Raw genomic sequence first — 17051 nt, 5'->3', positions numbered from 1 at the left:
CAGCATGGCAGCTCAAAACCCAGGCTCTGCAGGAAGGGAGGTCCTCTTCAGCCCTCCATCTCCTCTTTCTCCTTATGGCCTTCTCCACATCCTGCCCAGGGGGCTTTGATATCAGCCCTCACAAAGCAGGACACTCATTAAGCACCCAACTGGACCTGCTCCTCCCTACATATGCAAAAAGCAGCAGTTTGCAGGAGACGCCCACCCAGCACTTGGCATGGAGGGGCTCTCCCTTCTCTTCACCTGCCTCCATATGTAGGAGATAATGTTTATTTGGTGCCCGGGGGTATTTCACAATCACTGACTGCTTTAAATCAGTAATTAGTGCTGCCTTGTACTTAAACCTCCCCCTAATCCAGTGATCCTCAGAATTCCAGCCTAACAACTCCTGCTCCTCTAAGGAGGAGCTGGTCACCAGCGGAAGGGGCAGCTCCTCTCCCCTTGCTGTAGTGCCTGCCAGGTCCCCTGGACCCAAACAGCACCAGCTGCACTAAGGCAACTCCTCTGCAGCCCTGCTGCTGGGCTCACCTGCAGAACCACCTCTGGCTGAAGGCTGCTGGGACCCTGCTATGTACCAGCTGCTCTTCAGGCTTGCTTGGAGCGTATGAAGGGGCTTTGTCTTTTCTTCAAAGACAGTAACCAACCCACACCAGCACACAAATTCACTGCCACAGGCAAAATCAAGGCAGATTTCCAGAATGAAGTCTGAAAGATTTCCAGGGCTTAAGCTAAGACCCTGCAGCCCCCTGCAATTCTTCCAGGACAGATGCTAGCTGTGAAAGTTGCATTACACTGCCCTGGGTAAGATAAGCTTTTAGACAGCAGGCTCTCTTCTGTGCCTCCATAAACGTTTGCACTGCTGCCTCAGCAATGGGACAGCTCACAAAGGTGCTGATTTCAGCGAGGCCTCAATCTCCAAAAACATCTCTGCAGCAAGCCCAGACTACCTGCAGGCTTACAACCTCAGTGTGCTCCCAGTGCCTGGCACTACGGAAACCACTGCACTGTGCAGGAGCCACACCTCCAGAGCATGGCAGGAAAACACACGAGTTCCAACAGCCTTTGTTTTCCTACTACAGATCTCCCCTAGTTTCCCCTCTTCAAAATTAGCACTGACTCTGGATGATATCCAGCCATACAGTTACAGTACTTTAAAATGGAGGTGTCTGGCTCCCTTCCTACCACAATCAAGTGCAGGGCAGTTTCCCAGCACCAGGCTTTAAACCTCTCTCCATCCTCCAGCAGCAATGGGATCTGCTGGAGAAATCTGGGAAGAAGAGAACACTTTCACCTGAAGCCTTGCTGGACTGTGAAGCTTAGCAGCTGTGCAAGGTTTGAAAGTAAAACATCACTAAAAATGAGTGGCGTCCCATTCATTCCCCGCTCACCAGGAGCAGGGACTTCCAGAACACATCTGAGTCCTGCAGTCCCTATCTGCACTGCAATAAATGAAGTCTCATAGGCTCAGACCACTAATTTACATGATCTTGGAGATGAAAAGCATTTCTTAATGTAAATGAGAGAAAAGGTGGGAGAATACCAAGAGCCTATTTTGCAGGCAGGAATGGGGCAGAAATTCATTGCCTTTCCCAGGGTCACTGGGAACAAAGTCTGCAGCAGCAGTAGGAACCGAGGGCCAGATAGCACCGTGGGGAAATAAAACCCCACGCTACCACATGCTGGGTACAAGATCCGGATAATCTAGTTCTAAGAGATCAGTGGGGTTGTGGTAGAAATGCCATATTCCACAAATCCTCCAGGAGCCTGTTATCCCCAGCAATACATAACTGGATGGAGACACAGAACACAGAGGTAGGCTTTTGTGTGCCAGCCCAAGCTAGAATCACCCTGGCAGCAAGTAACAGAGAGGGAAGCCCCAGTGCTCAAGTGCCTGCTTGTGAAAACCATCATTCCAAGGCACTGGTACTCTGAATACACACACACACACACTTCAAACTGAGCAAGACATTCACTCCAGCAGGCCTAGAGAGAGCTTCAGCACTGTGCAATGGGGCACCAGCAGATCCTAAGTTAGTCACTTTGCAAGGTTTATTTTTGTCCTAGGCCCAGAGGCAGCTCAGTAACTGCTGCTATAAGAAGCCACCTGCAGAGGAACAGGCGCACCTGTGAACCCTCCCTGCTGCTGAGCATCACCCTGAAATACAGGTCAGAACCAAACTCCAGCTGGACCAGATCCCTGCTTCAGCAAACCACCGTTGGTTCAATGCAGATTTCTGAAAGCTGCTGGAATGGAAAGCACCTGCAGGCAGAGCTGAGAGAAAATCCCAGCCCAGACGTGAAACACAAACGCTGCTGTTTATCAGTCTGCTGAAAGGGCAGGCAGGTCAGACGCTATAAGATCTGACTTCCAATAGGCTACTGATGATGATGCCTTTCTAACATGTCTATGACAGAGCCAGGTGTTTAACAGCTCAAAATGCCAGAGAACTTGTTGAGTTTTTAGATATCCAGCTGTGCAAAAAATCTTAATTAGCTCACTTCAGTGGTTCAGACAGCTTTAAAGACTGATAACAGGTTGGCCCAACAGACAATACCCAAAACACTGAAACAGCTATAAAGAAACATGCTCTAAACTTCTGCATAGGCCAATGAGAATGAAAAGCAACGTTAGGGCTAAAGCTTAGGCTGTTCTGCATGAGGCTGCCACAATCAGTAACCATTCATCAAAGAAGAAATGAACCCCTTTCCTCACATGCAGGCTTTGTTTACAATTTAGTAGAGTTTGAAGAAATCAATAAACAAATTGGCTTCATCTACTAATTCAGCTGCACAATTTTTTGATACTTGTCAGCATTTTTAACACACCAACAAGAGCTGCTGGAAGGTGCCCTGGCCCCATCAGGATCCAGGAGGGAGCTTCAATTCAGCACAGACAAGGCTATGGATGCCCCATCCCTGCAGGCATTCAAGGCCAGCCTGGATGTGGTTCCAGGCAGGTCGGTCTAGTGGTTGGTGACCCTGCACATAGCAAGGGGGTTGAAACCAGATGATCACTGTGGTCCTCTTCTACCCAGACTATTCTATGATTTTATGAAAACTGCAAGCCCCAGCCATGGCCCAGCCATGATGATGAGAGGCTCAGAGTGACACATGTGCCTGAACCAAGTAACCTGAGGCCAGACAGCACTCAAATGGCAGCTCTCTTCAAAGCCACATTGCTCTGCCATCTGCCTGTACAATGGAGTGGGGAGATGTGTGGATGCCCTTACTGCATCCATCAGAATATTTTTATGCCCAGCCTGTTTCACACTTTCTATTGCAGTACAGCATGACAAACTAACTCAAAAGGTTGTGAAGGACAAGATTTACCCCAATTTGTAACTCACCACAGCACCTGGACCTGCTGTCACCACCCACCCTCTGACAACCTGCAGCCCCAAAACTAAGCAACTTGTGGAAAAAGGAATACAACATTTCCATTTTGTTCTTTAAATATCTGACAATCCTAACAACTACAGCTATAGCTCAAATTCAAGGTTCTAACAGGACTTCAGAGATGAAGTGTTGGAGGACCAGCTCACTTGTTCACTACATTCTCTGCAAGTGTCCCTCTAGGGAATGTTAAATGAATAGAGAAACCCCTCCTGGCCCACAAGCACACTGTTGTCTCACTTTCAGCACCGTATGCTGCCAGCCAAGTGAAGCAAGGACTGAGTGTTCTTCTTGGAACACAGACATTTTTGAACCTGTCTAATCAGTCGCAAGCATTTCACAGGAATGCTGCACACATCCCTGTAGAAAAGAGATCCCATTTGTGCTGGCAGTCATTTAAAGAATAAAAAGCACAACTATGAAACAGAGGCTCACAGTGACAGTCATTACCCGGTCCCTCTGGTAACTTCCAGGCTTTCGTCCCACTAACCGATGGGATTCCACGGTGAAAAGAGGCAGGAGCTGGACTCGGCCAAGCCCAGCACTGCAGCACAAAGGCTCATCCCATACAGCGAGCAATGCGGCTGCAATAAGGAATACCCTGAACGTTGCAGTGCCGTGGTTCCACCCCACTCGTGGTTCACTCCTTGACTGTATCAAAAACTCCACTTTTGGAAGTTCCCAAACCCATCCATCCCAGACCTTTCCAGCAAACCTCATTAAACCCAGGTCAGGACCCTGCATAAACAGCTGTGCTTCTGATGCCTTTGGGAACGACTGTTTGAACGGTGGGCTTGTACTATGGAGCATCAAGCAACGACATTCGGCTTCCTCTAACACCAGCGCCCACTGGACGCCGCCAACAGAGGCAAATGACAGAGACAACTCATCAAAAGAGGTAGAAAAACGTTACGGACTATTAGGCTCCGATAACAAAATGGACTCCAGCACATCTGCACGAGACGCTGGCACACCACCGGGGCGGAGACCGCGCCTCTGCCCTACCGGCTCCAGCTTGGCACGCGCTTCTCTTATGGGTTCTCTTCTTCACCAAAGCGCTCCGAGCGACGCGCGCAGCCCGCCGTGCCGGGGCGCTGCCGGGGAGCGCCGCATACAGCGCGGGGCCTTCAGCTCCCGCCCGGCGCCCGCGGAGCGGCGCAGCCCTTCCCTTCTTTTCCCTCCCCTAGCGCTGCCGGGGGCGCGCGGACAGCGCCTCGCGCAGGCGGCGCGGGGCCGCGCGTAGCGACGAACAGCCGCGAGTGACCCTGCCCAGAGCCCGCATCTCCGACCGCCCGCTCGGGATGCACCTAACGACGGCGGGGCTCTTCGTGCCGATCCCCGGCCCCGAGCCCACGTTCCGAAGGCGTTCGGTTCAATAAAGCGCCGCGCACACAAAAGGGGCGGAAGAAGCCCCGACCGCCCCCCCCCGCTCCCCGGCCCTCCGCGCCCCCCGGCGCTGCCCTCGCGCGACGCTCCCCCACGCCCCTGAGGGAGCCCGGCCCCGGCAACCGCCGCCCCGCTCCCCTCGCGATCGCACTCCTCTCACAGCCGTTACCTGGCGGTACGGCGGGGCGGGGGCCGGGCGGGCTCAGTGCCGGCGGCGGCGCCCGCTGCGCTGCATGGCTGCGCCCGCCCCGCTGCCACGGGAAGAATGGGAGCCAGCGCGCATGCGCCAGCCTTGCCTCACGGCGCAGGTGCGGCACCGCCCCGCGCCTCTAGAAGGCTCCCGGACGGGCAGCACGCATGCGCAAGGGGGAGCGCGCGTCCATCCCTCACGCTTCTCTACCACAGAGCGCGAGGCGGTGGCTGGAGGGAACGCGCCTCTCACCGGTCTCTATGGTAAGGCGGGGCGGCGGTGAGATCAGTGCGCGCGGCGCGCATGCGCGAGGTCGGCGTTCTAGCGGCGGCCGTGGAGGGCCGGAGTCGGAACGACCCTACCACGGCGCCGCATCCACTTCCGGAGTGGCAGGCGCCGTTTCGGCGGGAGGGTGCTCGCCCCGCCCCCGCGGCCGTTACACGGAGCTGCGCCCCGCCGCTCTGCCCGGTCGCCGCGGCTACGGCGCCTGCGCAGTGCGTGGGGCTCCCCGTGGGCGCGGTCCCGCCCTGCGCCCTCAGAGCGCGGCGCCGGGTCTGGCCGTGGCCGCGGGCTCCGCGCAGCCCGAGCGACTCGCTGCCGCGCCGGGGATAGCGGCGAGCGGGTGTTCGTCTGTGAGGAAAAACGACTCCTTCTCCTCGGCTACCGCGGCTCACACGCCCGTCTGCGCAGCCCGCTGAGCGCAGGGCCGCCTCTCGGTACGCGGCTGAGGCGCAGGCAGTGCTAGCTCGGCTCCGTCAGACCGCGTTTCCCAGATCGGTGCCGCGCCCCCGCGGCTCCCAGCGACCCCGAGCCGTGCGTGTGTGAGAGCTCACCCACGGCCGCTGCAGGGCTCCCACCGTGCCCGAGTTCCGCCTGCCCTCCCCTCAGGCTGGCAGAATGTCAGCTTCCACGGTGCATCAATTGTATTTGTTCTAGCGTTATCTATGGAAGACCCGTGTGTCCGTTGCTGACAGCAAACTGGAACAAAAACCCATCATGGGAGCACATCGGGCTACTCCGAAATGAAAGAGATTGAATTTTCCTGACAGAACCAGATCTAAATCAGTATCTCAAAAAGATGTCTCCAAAGTTATTGTTAGATAAGGGCATGCTTTTCCTGTCAGTCCTTGAGCATTCGTCCAGGGGTGCAAAAAGGACTTAAGTGAAGGAAACAGCAGTATCTCATCCACAGGAGCTATGAAAAGCACACGCGAGTGCTTGACATAGGCTTTAGCTGGTGGTTTACCAGCAGGTAGTATTACCCTTGTAACAAATGTACCTAAATAAAGGTACTTGCTTTCACTATGCTCTCATTTCTGAAAGATCTGCATTTACTCATACATCTCACATATGGATCTCCTGCACAGACAGGACTAGCGCAGCACAAATGTAGCAATATCCACCTCCTGAGATTATGCTGTTCCCAGCAAAGCAGCACAGATTTTTCTCAACCACCTGCAAAATGCACCACTTCCTGCTTGCTGAGCTCTGTTTTGTCCTAAGGAGGTATGTGAAATATATATATATACACACACACACAGTTCATTTGGAAGGTGAAACACAAGCTTAGAGATTTCTGCATTTAGAGCCCAGAATGCTGGAAGTAGGGGCAAAGTCAAAAAGTTTTTTGTTTTTTTTTTTAATATAAAGGAATATACGGATATAAATAAAGTAGCTTTTATTTTAAAACAGTGCTCTTTCAAACAACACACATCAGTGAAACAGAACTAATGGGAAGCAGAAGGAAGAGCTGGGAGGGAGAGGGGCTCTTATTTAATAGAATCACAGAATGGTTGGGTTGGAAGGGACCTTAAAGTCTACCCAGTTCCAAGCTTCTGCATGGGCTGGTTGCCACCCATCAGATCAGGCTGCCCAGAGTCCATTCAGCATGGCCTTGAGCATCTCCAGGGATGGGGCATCCACAGTAGAAACAACTCACTGTACCTGAACAACTTGCTCCTCCCTTTTCCTTTAGGGCTCTTTTGCACAATGTCTGCACAGGAATCTGAAGGCTGAGCGCTCCAAGGTGAAACACTCATTTACAAGTAACATGAGGATAGTTTGCTGCCCATGAGAGCACAGGACTGGAGCCAAAGCATGGCTGGCCCTGGGTTGTTTTCCTAGAGTTGAGCTTACACTCATGCAGACTCGGAAAGCCACATTTCTTTTATGTGCTGTCACAGCTCCACTGCTTGCATAGATAAGGGATGGCACAGCTTTGCCCGATTCTTGTAACTCTGGATCTTTCCCTTTGCCCTAACCCTGGCAATAACACCTCAGGCACTGTTCACCTGAACACACCCCTGCTGTGCTAAGGAAAAGGCAGCACTGCTCCTGGCACAAAGATAAATAGCACAGACTGATGCAAAGTGCTGACCAAGCTTCCAAGTGGCGTCGATCCGCTCTAGCAACATCCCTGGGCAACTCGCCTTCTCTACTCCTCACCTCTGAAACAGGGAATAAGCTCCTTGCTTGTACCCTGACAGAACACCTGAAACAGAGAAAGCACTACCTTGCCTGGATCAGCTACTAATGTAGCAATTCCTCATTCTTTCCCTTGCACCACAGTTGTCACAGCTCCAGATTTGAGCACTTTCAGCTCAGACAATATGCTACCTTTAATTGGTGCTTTCCTGCCAAGCCTTACGTTCTGCATCAGGCTCTTTCCACGTGAGAGCTGCCATTAACAAAACAGCTGACCCACTTAGCTCCCATGCAAAGGCACATGAAGCCGTGCTTCAGTCACCAAAGAGAAAGGAAAATCTGATAGCAGTAGGCTTTGATTAAAGGGAAGTGAGCAAATGGTTTGAGGCGTGTGTATGTGGGCATGTCTGTGTGCCTACAAGCTCACAGTAATTTGGCCATCCAATGGCCAGGAGAAAGATCCCACATAAAGGTCACCCCCACACAGTATCAATTGAGTTTGATTTCCCATTGACAACGAGGTCCCACAAAGCCATGCACACATCTCCTGGGCCTCCTGCATTGACCTGCAGCCCCTGGAGGCAGATGATGGTCACCTGGCCACAACATCAAGGCAGCGTTAATTGAGGGGCTTTTTTGTTTTGTAACTCAAGCTGAAACCCCCCAAAAACTGGGTGCTGGCTACTGGAAAGCTGGTGCTTCCACCCCTTTCTGACCTGAGATGGACTGAATGCAGCGGCCTGGGAGGCGAGTGGTGTCCCGCCTTGGACAGCCATAGGCAGTGGGTCTCATGGGTGTGTTGCAGTGTATGTGTGCCCCTGCTCTTCCTGGCAGCCCTCAGGCCTCTGGGAAAAGACGTTCACAGGTCAAACTAACAGGCATTCTATTTTTGTCTTACATTTAAATTGACATTCAACAACATTTCAGCCCCATTTCCTCTTCCGTCATAACATCCCATTTACACATTCAGATGGATTTTTCCCTTCCTGTTCTTGTTCTGTTTCATCATCTGCTGTTTTCATTTTACCTTTTTTTCCACCATCCAAACACTTATAATTACGCTCACATCTCCTGTTTTATACAAGCACATCACACACACACGTACCTTACCAGCATGGATCTCTTTAATCTTTGAAAAACATTTCCTTTTTATCCTCACCCAAATATTAAACCAACTGGAAAGTGACATATCAAGGTTAGGAATGCAGCTTGCTCTTGACAAGGGAAAAACGCTGAGCTTTGCAAGAAGCTAAGTAAGTGGATTAAGACCCTTTCTAAAGATTAGCTCACCCTTCACCCCAGATGCAGATTTCTACTGAAATTAATGGATGCTCTTATAAAATTCAGTGGGAGGGCTGACACTGAACAACAGCACAGCACACACATACCGGCAGCCCGCTCAGAACTGACTCCAAATCACCAACTGCAAATGGCCCTTAACAACCAATGGATTGAATGTCTATCATGTACTGACACAGCAGGATTTCATCTTGTAAAATTACAAACCAGTGGAAAAAAAGATGAGCCGGGAGTTCAGGACCAAAACAAGCGCTGCAATTCATCTGACGTGACTGCACTGACATTACACCAGAGGATAAGGTTTGCCTTAGGAGTGTGTGTACTGCCTTTAAACCGAGCACTTTTCACTTGCACAGCTCCCTCCTGCCCAGGCAGAGCCATGCAGCTCCAGCAACTGCAAACTTGGATCCTTTGCTTTCAGGAAACAATTCAGTAGAGTATCCTTGAAATATCACCCAATTAATAAACCACAGAACATCATACTTTACATAGGAAACCTGAAAGAAATGTTTTATAGCTTTGTTTTACATTTTCCTCTGCCCATCCTGCAGGGTCAGCCTGGCATTTGGAGTCATGCTGGGTTTCTTCCAGCTCTCCCAACAGAAATCCGAGCCCTGCCAGCAGCAAAGCAGCTGTGCTGCTGCTGTCCTGGTACAGACCACGCTCACTCCCCCTGGTGCTTCTGCCTTCTGCAGGGCATGCTGACAACAGCACCATGACAGAGGCACTGCCCATTTTAAAGAAACAGAACCACACACAAACCAGGGGAACGGGCAGCAGTGTCCAACTGTAGAGCAATCTGAGCCCCAGGTCGGTACCTGCTCACCCAGCCCTCATCTCAGCCAGCACCAGAAAAATGCAGAGGAAGGAACAGAGCATTTCCAACTCACTGAAAAACATTTTGTTTTTCATCTGTGCCTCTGAGATACTTCCAAGGCTCCAGCGAGCAGATGCTGTGCTGACATCCAGCTTTGCACATCTGGGTGGTGCTCCACAGCTCCTGCTCCCTATCTGCTTCATTGGTTGCCTCTCTCAAATAACAGACAGAAGTGTCTGTGTTCTTGTTTTTCCCCATCTCTTACAAAGCTATTTTCGGCTGCACGTCCCATTTTCACCTCTGCATTATTCAGTACACTGGAGCTTTAATGTGAACCTGCACACAATGGAACTGCTTGCAGTAAGGCAGCCCCAGGGTTGAAGAAAACCATAAACCAGCATTTCCCTCTCTGATTAGAGCCAAGAGCTGTGCAGGAACCCCCTCACAGCATATCCATTCCCAGCATATGAGATCCACATAGCTACTGGCCACAGGAACTCAGCTGTGTAAGTAATCCACGGCTCCCAGGACAGCTAAGCAGCTCCGTCCCTGACACGTGCTTCATTAATGCTGGGTGTGAAGCAACGAGAGGCCTCACCATCCCCACACAGGAGAAAATGTCTCACTTCAGCAGTTCTCACCGCTGCAGTGAATCGCTTCCTGGGCTCTGACAGCTGCTGCCCTTGGGCAGGAGGGACATGCCTGGGTTAGCAACGTCAGGCAGAATCGTGGCATAGGATCCTTCTCACCACATTCCCACCTTCTCCATTCCAAGCAGTTTAGAGTGGCCTCCATGCATCCTCAGCCAAAATGGTGCAGACTGTCAGTGCCTGGAGTTGGATGTTTCGTGGGGTTCGGATTACGGAGTTTCCAGCCTAACAGGATGTGTTTGAATGGCTTATTGGACAATGAGGGAATCTGGTGTGAGAGAAGGACCCGTAGGAGCTCCTGGAACACATCTGACAGCGACTGCGTCCCACACGCTTCTGTTACCCTCCCTGCAATACCTTGCCCAGGATCAGGGACTTGCACAGCACATGGCACAAACAGCCCTGCCCAGACTCCTGCATCACACAGGCACAACGTGGACCAAACAGCTCAGCACAGACAGCTGGGAGAGGGAGAAGATGCCAGAGCCCCCCACCCCTGCTGGTACTTTACACAGAGAGCAGGACGCCACTTCTCAGAGCCACAATTCTTCCCTTGTGCTGTGAACCATTTGCAAACTGGTTTTAACCTTGTTCCTTGGGGCTGCAGACATTTAAAAGCCAGGCAAGCAAGCAAACAGGGTAGTTATTGACAAGAACAAGTCACTTGCCCAGCCTGCTCTCCTCGCTTGGGGCTACAGGCAGGCACTGCCATCCACACCATCCATTCCTAGCACACTGCTCATGCACTGCGAGGTCCGGGAAGCCTATCCCACATCTAACAGGTGATAAAAACAATTCCATTTAATTTCTTCAATTTCTAGCAGTCTAACACTGCCAAGTTCAGACACACCTTTTTCTCCAGACTGGCTTCATCATTTCTATCTTCCCTCTATTTTTCAGCTAAATCTGCCTTTCTTTCCTCTTTTACTTTCAACGTTTCATGTACTGGGGAACACTGTACTCCTAAGCTGCATTCCCCTTCCTGCAAAACAGAGGAAGCTTAATGAGTGTAAATGAGCAGGCTTTGCTAAAGAGCATCTGTATTTCTAAAGCTTGAAAATGGTACTAGGTACCAACTCCAGAAAGTTTCTCATTACAGAAAGGCAGAGAGCCTGCAAGCTGTGCCTTGAAAAGAAAATCCCCAGCACACCTTGCATCACTGTAAGAACAGTGCACTGCCTGCCCTAAATCCAGGGCATAAACATAAAATTCATGTTTGTGCAAGAATGAACCAACGACTGGAGAGCTGAAAAATGAAGATCAGTGCGTGGACTGAGGCATAACTCATGACACAGCACGTCTGTTCATTTGCTATGGAAAATATGTTTGGCAAGTATCAGGTGTCTGAATTTCTGCTTATGCACATCTCCCAGGACAGCAGTATATTAATAACTCAGGCAGCCTAAAAACAGAAACTGTCACCAAGAAAACTTACCCTTCTGCTGAGAGCTCCCTGCTTAGTGACTGTTACTCGAACGGCACAATTTTTGTTTCATTTTAAGAGTCACCATCTAAGTCAATCTCAATTCAAAAACCAACAAGAAAGGAAAATTATAGCAGGAAACAGATCTTATTATAAACACAGTTTTCAGGATTATCTTCTTCCTATCAAGACTCGTACTGCCACACAAATATGAAAAGAGCAGGGTCCTAGTTCAGATACACAAACCTTTCCAAGAGACCCACAGAAGCATGCGAGTAATGCTCTGGAAGCTTATGCAACCAGACAAGCATGACAGGCAGCGTGAAAAGAAGCCACAGGGTCCGGCAGGGAAAAAAGCAGCAAGCACACAGAGGCTTCCAGGCATGGGCAGAAGACCTGGCACCAGGAAGAGCAGCAGAAGAGCGAGAAAGCAGCACAAGCTTAAAAGGCTGGGCAGGGAGTGGGACACATGGGAAGGAGTTACTAAGACCTCAATGAAAGTGAAACTATACTGTGTAAGTTACACTGTCTTAAGAGCAGCTTTAACTGAAGAGCCTTGGCAGAAGTAGTATTAATGGTGGCAGCATCAAAGGAACAGGAATATTTAAGATTCATCTCAGATTTCTCCTGTATTCTTAAGTCATCCTAGAGGTGCAGCAGGCACACCAATGCAGGTCACTCCAAACGGCTTGGCCTAGATCAGTTTCTCTGTAAATGTGGGAGGTCAATTCCCAGAACTAACGCTGCTTGACAGAGCAGTGTGTCCCACACAACTGCAGTGCTGCCCTCCTGTGTCAGGCTGCATTCAAGGGACCTGGCTCCACACAAGACTGAGTGCATCACGCTGCTCACAGCCATCTCGACTTCCACAACACAAAGTTAAAAATATGCATTTTAAAAGAAAACTGTTCATTCTGGGCAGATACATTTTATTTCTCTTCTGTTGCTCTGTTGTATGAAGTCTTGCAGTAACCTTTTCCAGTGCTGCTTATCTGTTCCTAACACACTCAAAGTGTGTTGGCATTTCTGCCAACCATGGTGGTCACATTAATTAATCTCAAAGCACACTCCAAACCTTAACTACATGTTCTAGAGGCCTGAGGTGTAAACACAGCCTGTTTCACATCAGTAAGTAGATGTGCCCACCCCAAAAAACAGCCAACAGTGGCTGATGGTGATCATCAGGCTGTCAGTGGAACTCCATTGCGTGCCTAAGGTGACGAGTGTTTGGTGTAAAGACAAACTCAGCCAAGTAGCTTCCCCAACAGCAAAGTGATTTGAGTCACGGAGAGAATGTCATTATAATCACATCTACCTCCATCTCTTCTCACCTTCCTGAAGCCTTTTCAAATCCTTTGTCCATTCCACATTGTGGCAAAGGGTGACGTTCCCAGCATTGCCGAAAGCAGGACTGAAAGCCAATGGCTTGCTGGGGCAGCACGGTGTCCTGTTTCTGCCCAAGACAGCACTGGGAAAACCTGACTGACCACCAGCAAGATGAAATGCAAGGAATGTCTTTCTTGAAGGAGGAAAAAAAAACAAAACAAAAAACCTCTCCCCTTCTATTTGTGTAATTATGTGAGAATTCACATGCAGCACAGACTTTCAGTTAAACAGAAGCACTACAAAAACCAATGCAACTAAGAACAGTTAAAAATTGTATTTTAAGTCATCATTAATAAGTATAAAATACAGATGCCATCAGCAGGCTCAGCATGGATAGCCTAACATTGCCTTTCAAATCTGTGTGTGCTAGAGACAAATTACAGAATTAACACAAGGTTCTGGCATGACTATAGGCACTCATGAGTGCAAAGTCAAGAAAATCTTCACAGGCAGTGAAGATGCAGCTCCCAAACAGCTAACAGGAGGGGAACTATTTGTGAACATTTTCCCTGCCCATGAAAGACAACCAGTCTGGTCAGAAAAAACTGAGACAGGGCAACAGAAGCTCTACCTCATCATTTTGAGTTGAGAAAGAGGAAAAACACGGCTATGGCTGTCAGAATTTTAAGCCTACTTTTGTTTCTTCAGGTCGTTTTTTTTCCTTGGCTGTTTCTTTGGTCTCTGCACAGCTTTCTTAACACTCGGAGGGGGCAGTTTGATCATTATTTCGTTGTCATCTGTGTCATCATCCGCTTGCTGAGCTTTCCGGCGCTCAAGCACTGTAGGCGTACAGACCGGAGTAGGATCCTGAAGAGATCAGAAAGACATCATTCACTGCAAAGCATCTGCCAGAGAAAGTTGTCACTGCCTTCGTAATACCACAAGGCACCTCAGTGCAGCCTTCCTTCACAACTTCCACATCCTAGGGAAACCGTTTTGTTTTTATAGCTGCCTTCAGGCAGTCCTTCTTCAGACTGGAGTGTCATCTCCAGAAGAGCAGATGTGAAATGCAAACCTAAATTAATGTTTTCCAGTATGCCATTATGAATGTTGGTTTTCTAAACTTTTTATTTCCTGACTCAAAGCACTAAAATTCTAAGATGGAGAAAGTCAGGAAAAAAAACACACCAAAGTTATTAGTGAATGGCAGACAAAAACACCACGTCCAAGCCCACAGCAGAGCAGAAACATTACAGTCTTATTTCAGTCATTTCTCACAACTGAGTTTTCCTGTCTTTCTAAACACAGCCCTATCCCAGTTACGAGAAGTAAAAAGAAATTAAATAATTAAAAAAAAAAAAACAGTAATGAAACAAAACAAAAATGCTGATACTTTAAAGATTTTGACTGCTGGTGTCTCAGTGCTGATGACCTGGTGCGTCCTTTTATCCTGCTAGTTTCAGCTGGTATCAACTTTTAAAATATTGGAAAATCACGCCTGGAGAGCATGAGGGAGACAGCAAACTGCTCATAATAATGCGTAAGCAGAAGCCTTTGCTGCTGATTACCCCAACGGGACAAAGAACTGAGGGGATTCAACCGCTGTCTTCCATTCCAGTGTGTTCATCCACCCCTAACGACCCTCTTTTGCCACACACACCTCCCAGAGGAAAACAATGCCCAGGTTTCCAGGCACTGAAATCAGCAGAAAGAAACCAGTTGCAGACTTGAACCATCTGTCTCAGGGTGGATGGTTGGGGCGCTGGGCAGCACCAGCACTGTTTGCTCTTACCTGGCTACTCAAAGAAGCGTTCTGTTTGACCTTCGATGTTTTAACTTTCTTCCTCCTCACAGGAAGGCTCTGTGCAGCCTGGGAAGCAAAACAAATAAGGTGAATCACTACAAATTTCCTATGCGAAGATGTAAACTCTTACCTAACAGTCTATAGGTTGTTTGGATTTTTTTTGCTTTTTAACTACAAAAGCTTCGCTACAGGAATCATGCAAATTACACACAGTCCAGAGCTCAGGAAAAACCCCTACTGCTCTTCTGTGACCTACGAATCAAAACCTCATCAAAACCACCCCAGACTTACAAATCCAGGGAAGCTGTACTTGATCCCCTTTTCGGCCAACCTCTTCCGCAAGCAGTTCTCCTTCCGCCGCAGCCGCTTTGCCATCTTTGCCTTCTCCACGAGGGAACGGACCTTATTGTACCGCTTCACTGCTGGCTGAGAGGGCTTCTGAAACATCCGGTCACTGTTTTTGAAGAGGTTTGCGTGGACCCTTTCAGGAGGCATGAACTGACCTGTACCACAGGCATACGACAGCAGGTGATTGATAGCAAAGCTGCTCTTCTCACCAACGCCAGTCGGGTCCCTTTGTAACGTTACCCACAGCCATAGCAAGTGCTGTTACAGCACTGTAGGAACGCAGAAGGCAGAAAGTAACTGAATACGCAGCAGACAGGGAGTGGAAGAGTGGAACAGAAGAGCACTCGGAGAGACCCAACTTTCAGAACTGATGCAGCTATCTGGCTCACATTCCTTTAAGAAAGAACACCTGAGAAGCTTGCTAATTTCATTAACCTTTTAAACAAAAGAACGCCTAACTACACAACTACAACAGGTTAAATGAAAAAAAAAATCTGCAATAAAGGAACAGGCTCTGTAGCAACCCCACCCCTCCCTGACACTGTGCTATGTGATCAACACAGAAGAAAATACCTCGGGGACAAAGAAAACTATTAAAGAAACAAGATTCTTCATACAGCTCCCTGAGAAATAACACGCGTGTACAGGGATTTGCTCTGCACATCACAGACCGTGCGCTTTGGTCCATACTCACACTTGAGCAGTCTTTCAGAAAAGAGGTAATTGTTCATTGTGTCTGCGACAATCTTGGCCACATCATCACACTCGAACTCGATGAAGGCGTAGCCTTTGCTCCCTCCTGTCTGCAAGCAACAGCAGAGAGACCTGAAACGCTGCTTTGGTGCCTGAAGAGCTGAATTAAAATGTTTTGTGCTCCCAGAGTTAATGCACATTTTCAACTGCATGTAAGCATTTTCACACAGCTCAGTGAGTTCTCAAAAAAGCACCAGGTTCAGTCCCACGTTGGTCAGACAGAATTCCTAAGTATATACCTGCGCATGAAACAAACTGTTCAGCAACGTACGCTCACCTTCCTGTTGCTATCATACGGCAATGCTAGATGGTAAATTCACAAGCACGAAGCCACAAGTGAGACAGCACAGCCCTTCCTGGGACATTTCAGGTTCTACCGCGAATCAGCACGCTCTGCTCACGCTTCTCACACCCCTACATCTAGGTGGGGAAAAATGGGGCGCCATTCACAGCCGCCGTGACAGCTCAGTGGCGGTTCTGATGCAGCTGGCCCTAAGTCCTCACCCTCGAGTTCAACTCAAGCCCTCATTTCTCAGACACGGCGAGTAGCAGGGAGCCTCCCTCCGCCCGCTCAGGAAATTGCAGCCGAGTTCCCCACGCGGTGCCGCAGCCAGCCATGCTCTACGTACCTTCTTGCTCCTGGAGAGCCGCAGCCGCCGCACGGTGCCGAACTGCTCGAAGTACTGCCGGAGCTGCGGCTCGCCCAGCCCGCGCGGGAGATGCCCCACGTACACGACGCCCGGCGTCAGCTCCTCCTGCGGGGCACAACGGCCGCGTCAGCGCCGAACGGATCGGGACAGAGCGGCTCGGCTCGGCTCGCCCCTCCCGGAGCCCCACTCACCTCGGCCACCCGGTTCTTGCGGACGCGCCGCACTTTCTTCTGGACCGTGCGCTGCAGCTGCGGCTCCAGGGACAAAAAGGACGCCGGCGCCCCAGCTCCCGCCGCCGCCTCCACCGCCGCCATGCTGTCCCGCTCGCAGCCGGAAGCGCGTCATCCTCCCTCGCGGCGGTGTCGCGCGGCGGCGGTCGCGCGCAGGCGCGTGCCGTCTCCTCAGCGGCTCCGTGCCGTCTCCTAGTAACGGGGCGCTGCTCGCCCCCCCGCCTCGCGCCCCGTCTCCCGGCAACGGGGCCGCGTCCCCGCGCAGCGCGGCCTTCGCGCGGAAGGCATCAGCGTGGGGAGGAGCCCTCGCGGCTCCGCGCCGTGACGCCGGCCGCTCCCCGCCTTCGCCTCTTCCTCG

General features: G+C 50.4%; 2 protein-coding genes and 1 long non-coding RNA gene across 3 annotated transcripts in view; 1 reads left to right on the top strand and 2 right to left on the bottom strand.

Annotated features, from left to right (window-relative positions):
- Positions 1 to 5061, bottom strand: part of CLASP1 (cytoplasmic linker associated protein 1) — a 154846-nt gene extending 149785 nt beyond the window's left edge. Inside the window, exon 1 of the mRNA XM_048954032.1 lies at positions 4949 to 5061. The gene's annotated coding sequence lies outside the window, so the exon portion shown is untranslated. The remainder of the gene's footprint in view (positions 1 to 4948) is intronic.
- Positions 5062 to 5167: 106 nt separating this feature from the next.
- On the top strand, positions 5168 to 6271 carry LOC125696711 (uncharacterized). Its single transcript, XR_007378475.1, has 2 exons — positions 5168 to 5232; positions 5906 to 6271. It is a non-coding gene; the product is annotated as an uncharacterized LOC125696711 (long non-coding RNA).
- A 6956-nt stretch (positions 6272 to 13227) lies between these two features.
- NIFK (nucleolar protein interacting with the FHA domain of MKI67) lies at positions 13228 to 16822 on the bottom strand. Its single transcript, XM_048952752.1, has 6 exons — positions 16655 to 16822; positions 16443 to 16568; positions 15755 to 15863; positions 15004 to 15215; positions 14701 to 14778; positions 13228 to 13775 (listed from the first exon to the last, which is right to left on the bottom strand). Exons 1-6 carry the CDS (start codon positions 16775 to 16777, stop codon positions 13599 to 13601), a joined length of 825 nt encoding a protein of 274 aa, XP_048808709.1. The 5' UTR covers positions 16778 to 16822; the 3' UTR covers positions 13228 to 13598.
- Positions 16823 to 17051: the final 229 nt, after the last annotated feature.

Source organism: Lagopus muta, chromosome 8 (assembly GCF_023343835.1).
Source record: "Lagopus muta isolate bLagMut1 chromosome 8, bLagMut1 primary, whole genome shotgun sequence".
NCBI classification, from domain to species: Eukaryota; Metazoa; Chordata; class Aves; order Galliformes; family Phasianidae; genus Lagopus; species Lagopus muta.
Note: the sequence above shows the minus strand (reverse complement) of the source record. Positions and strands in the feature narration are given on the sequence as shown.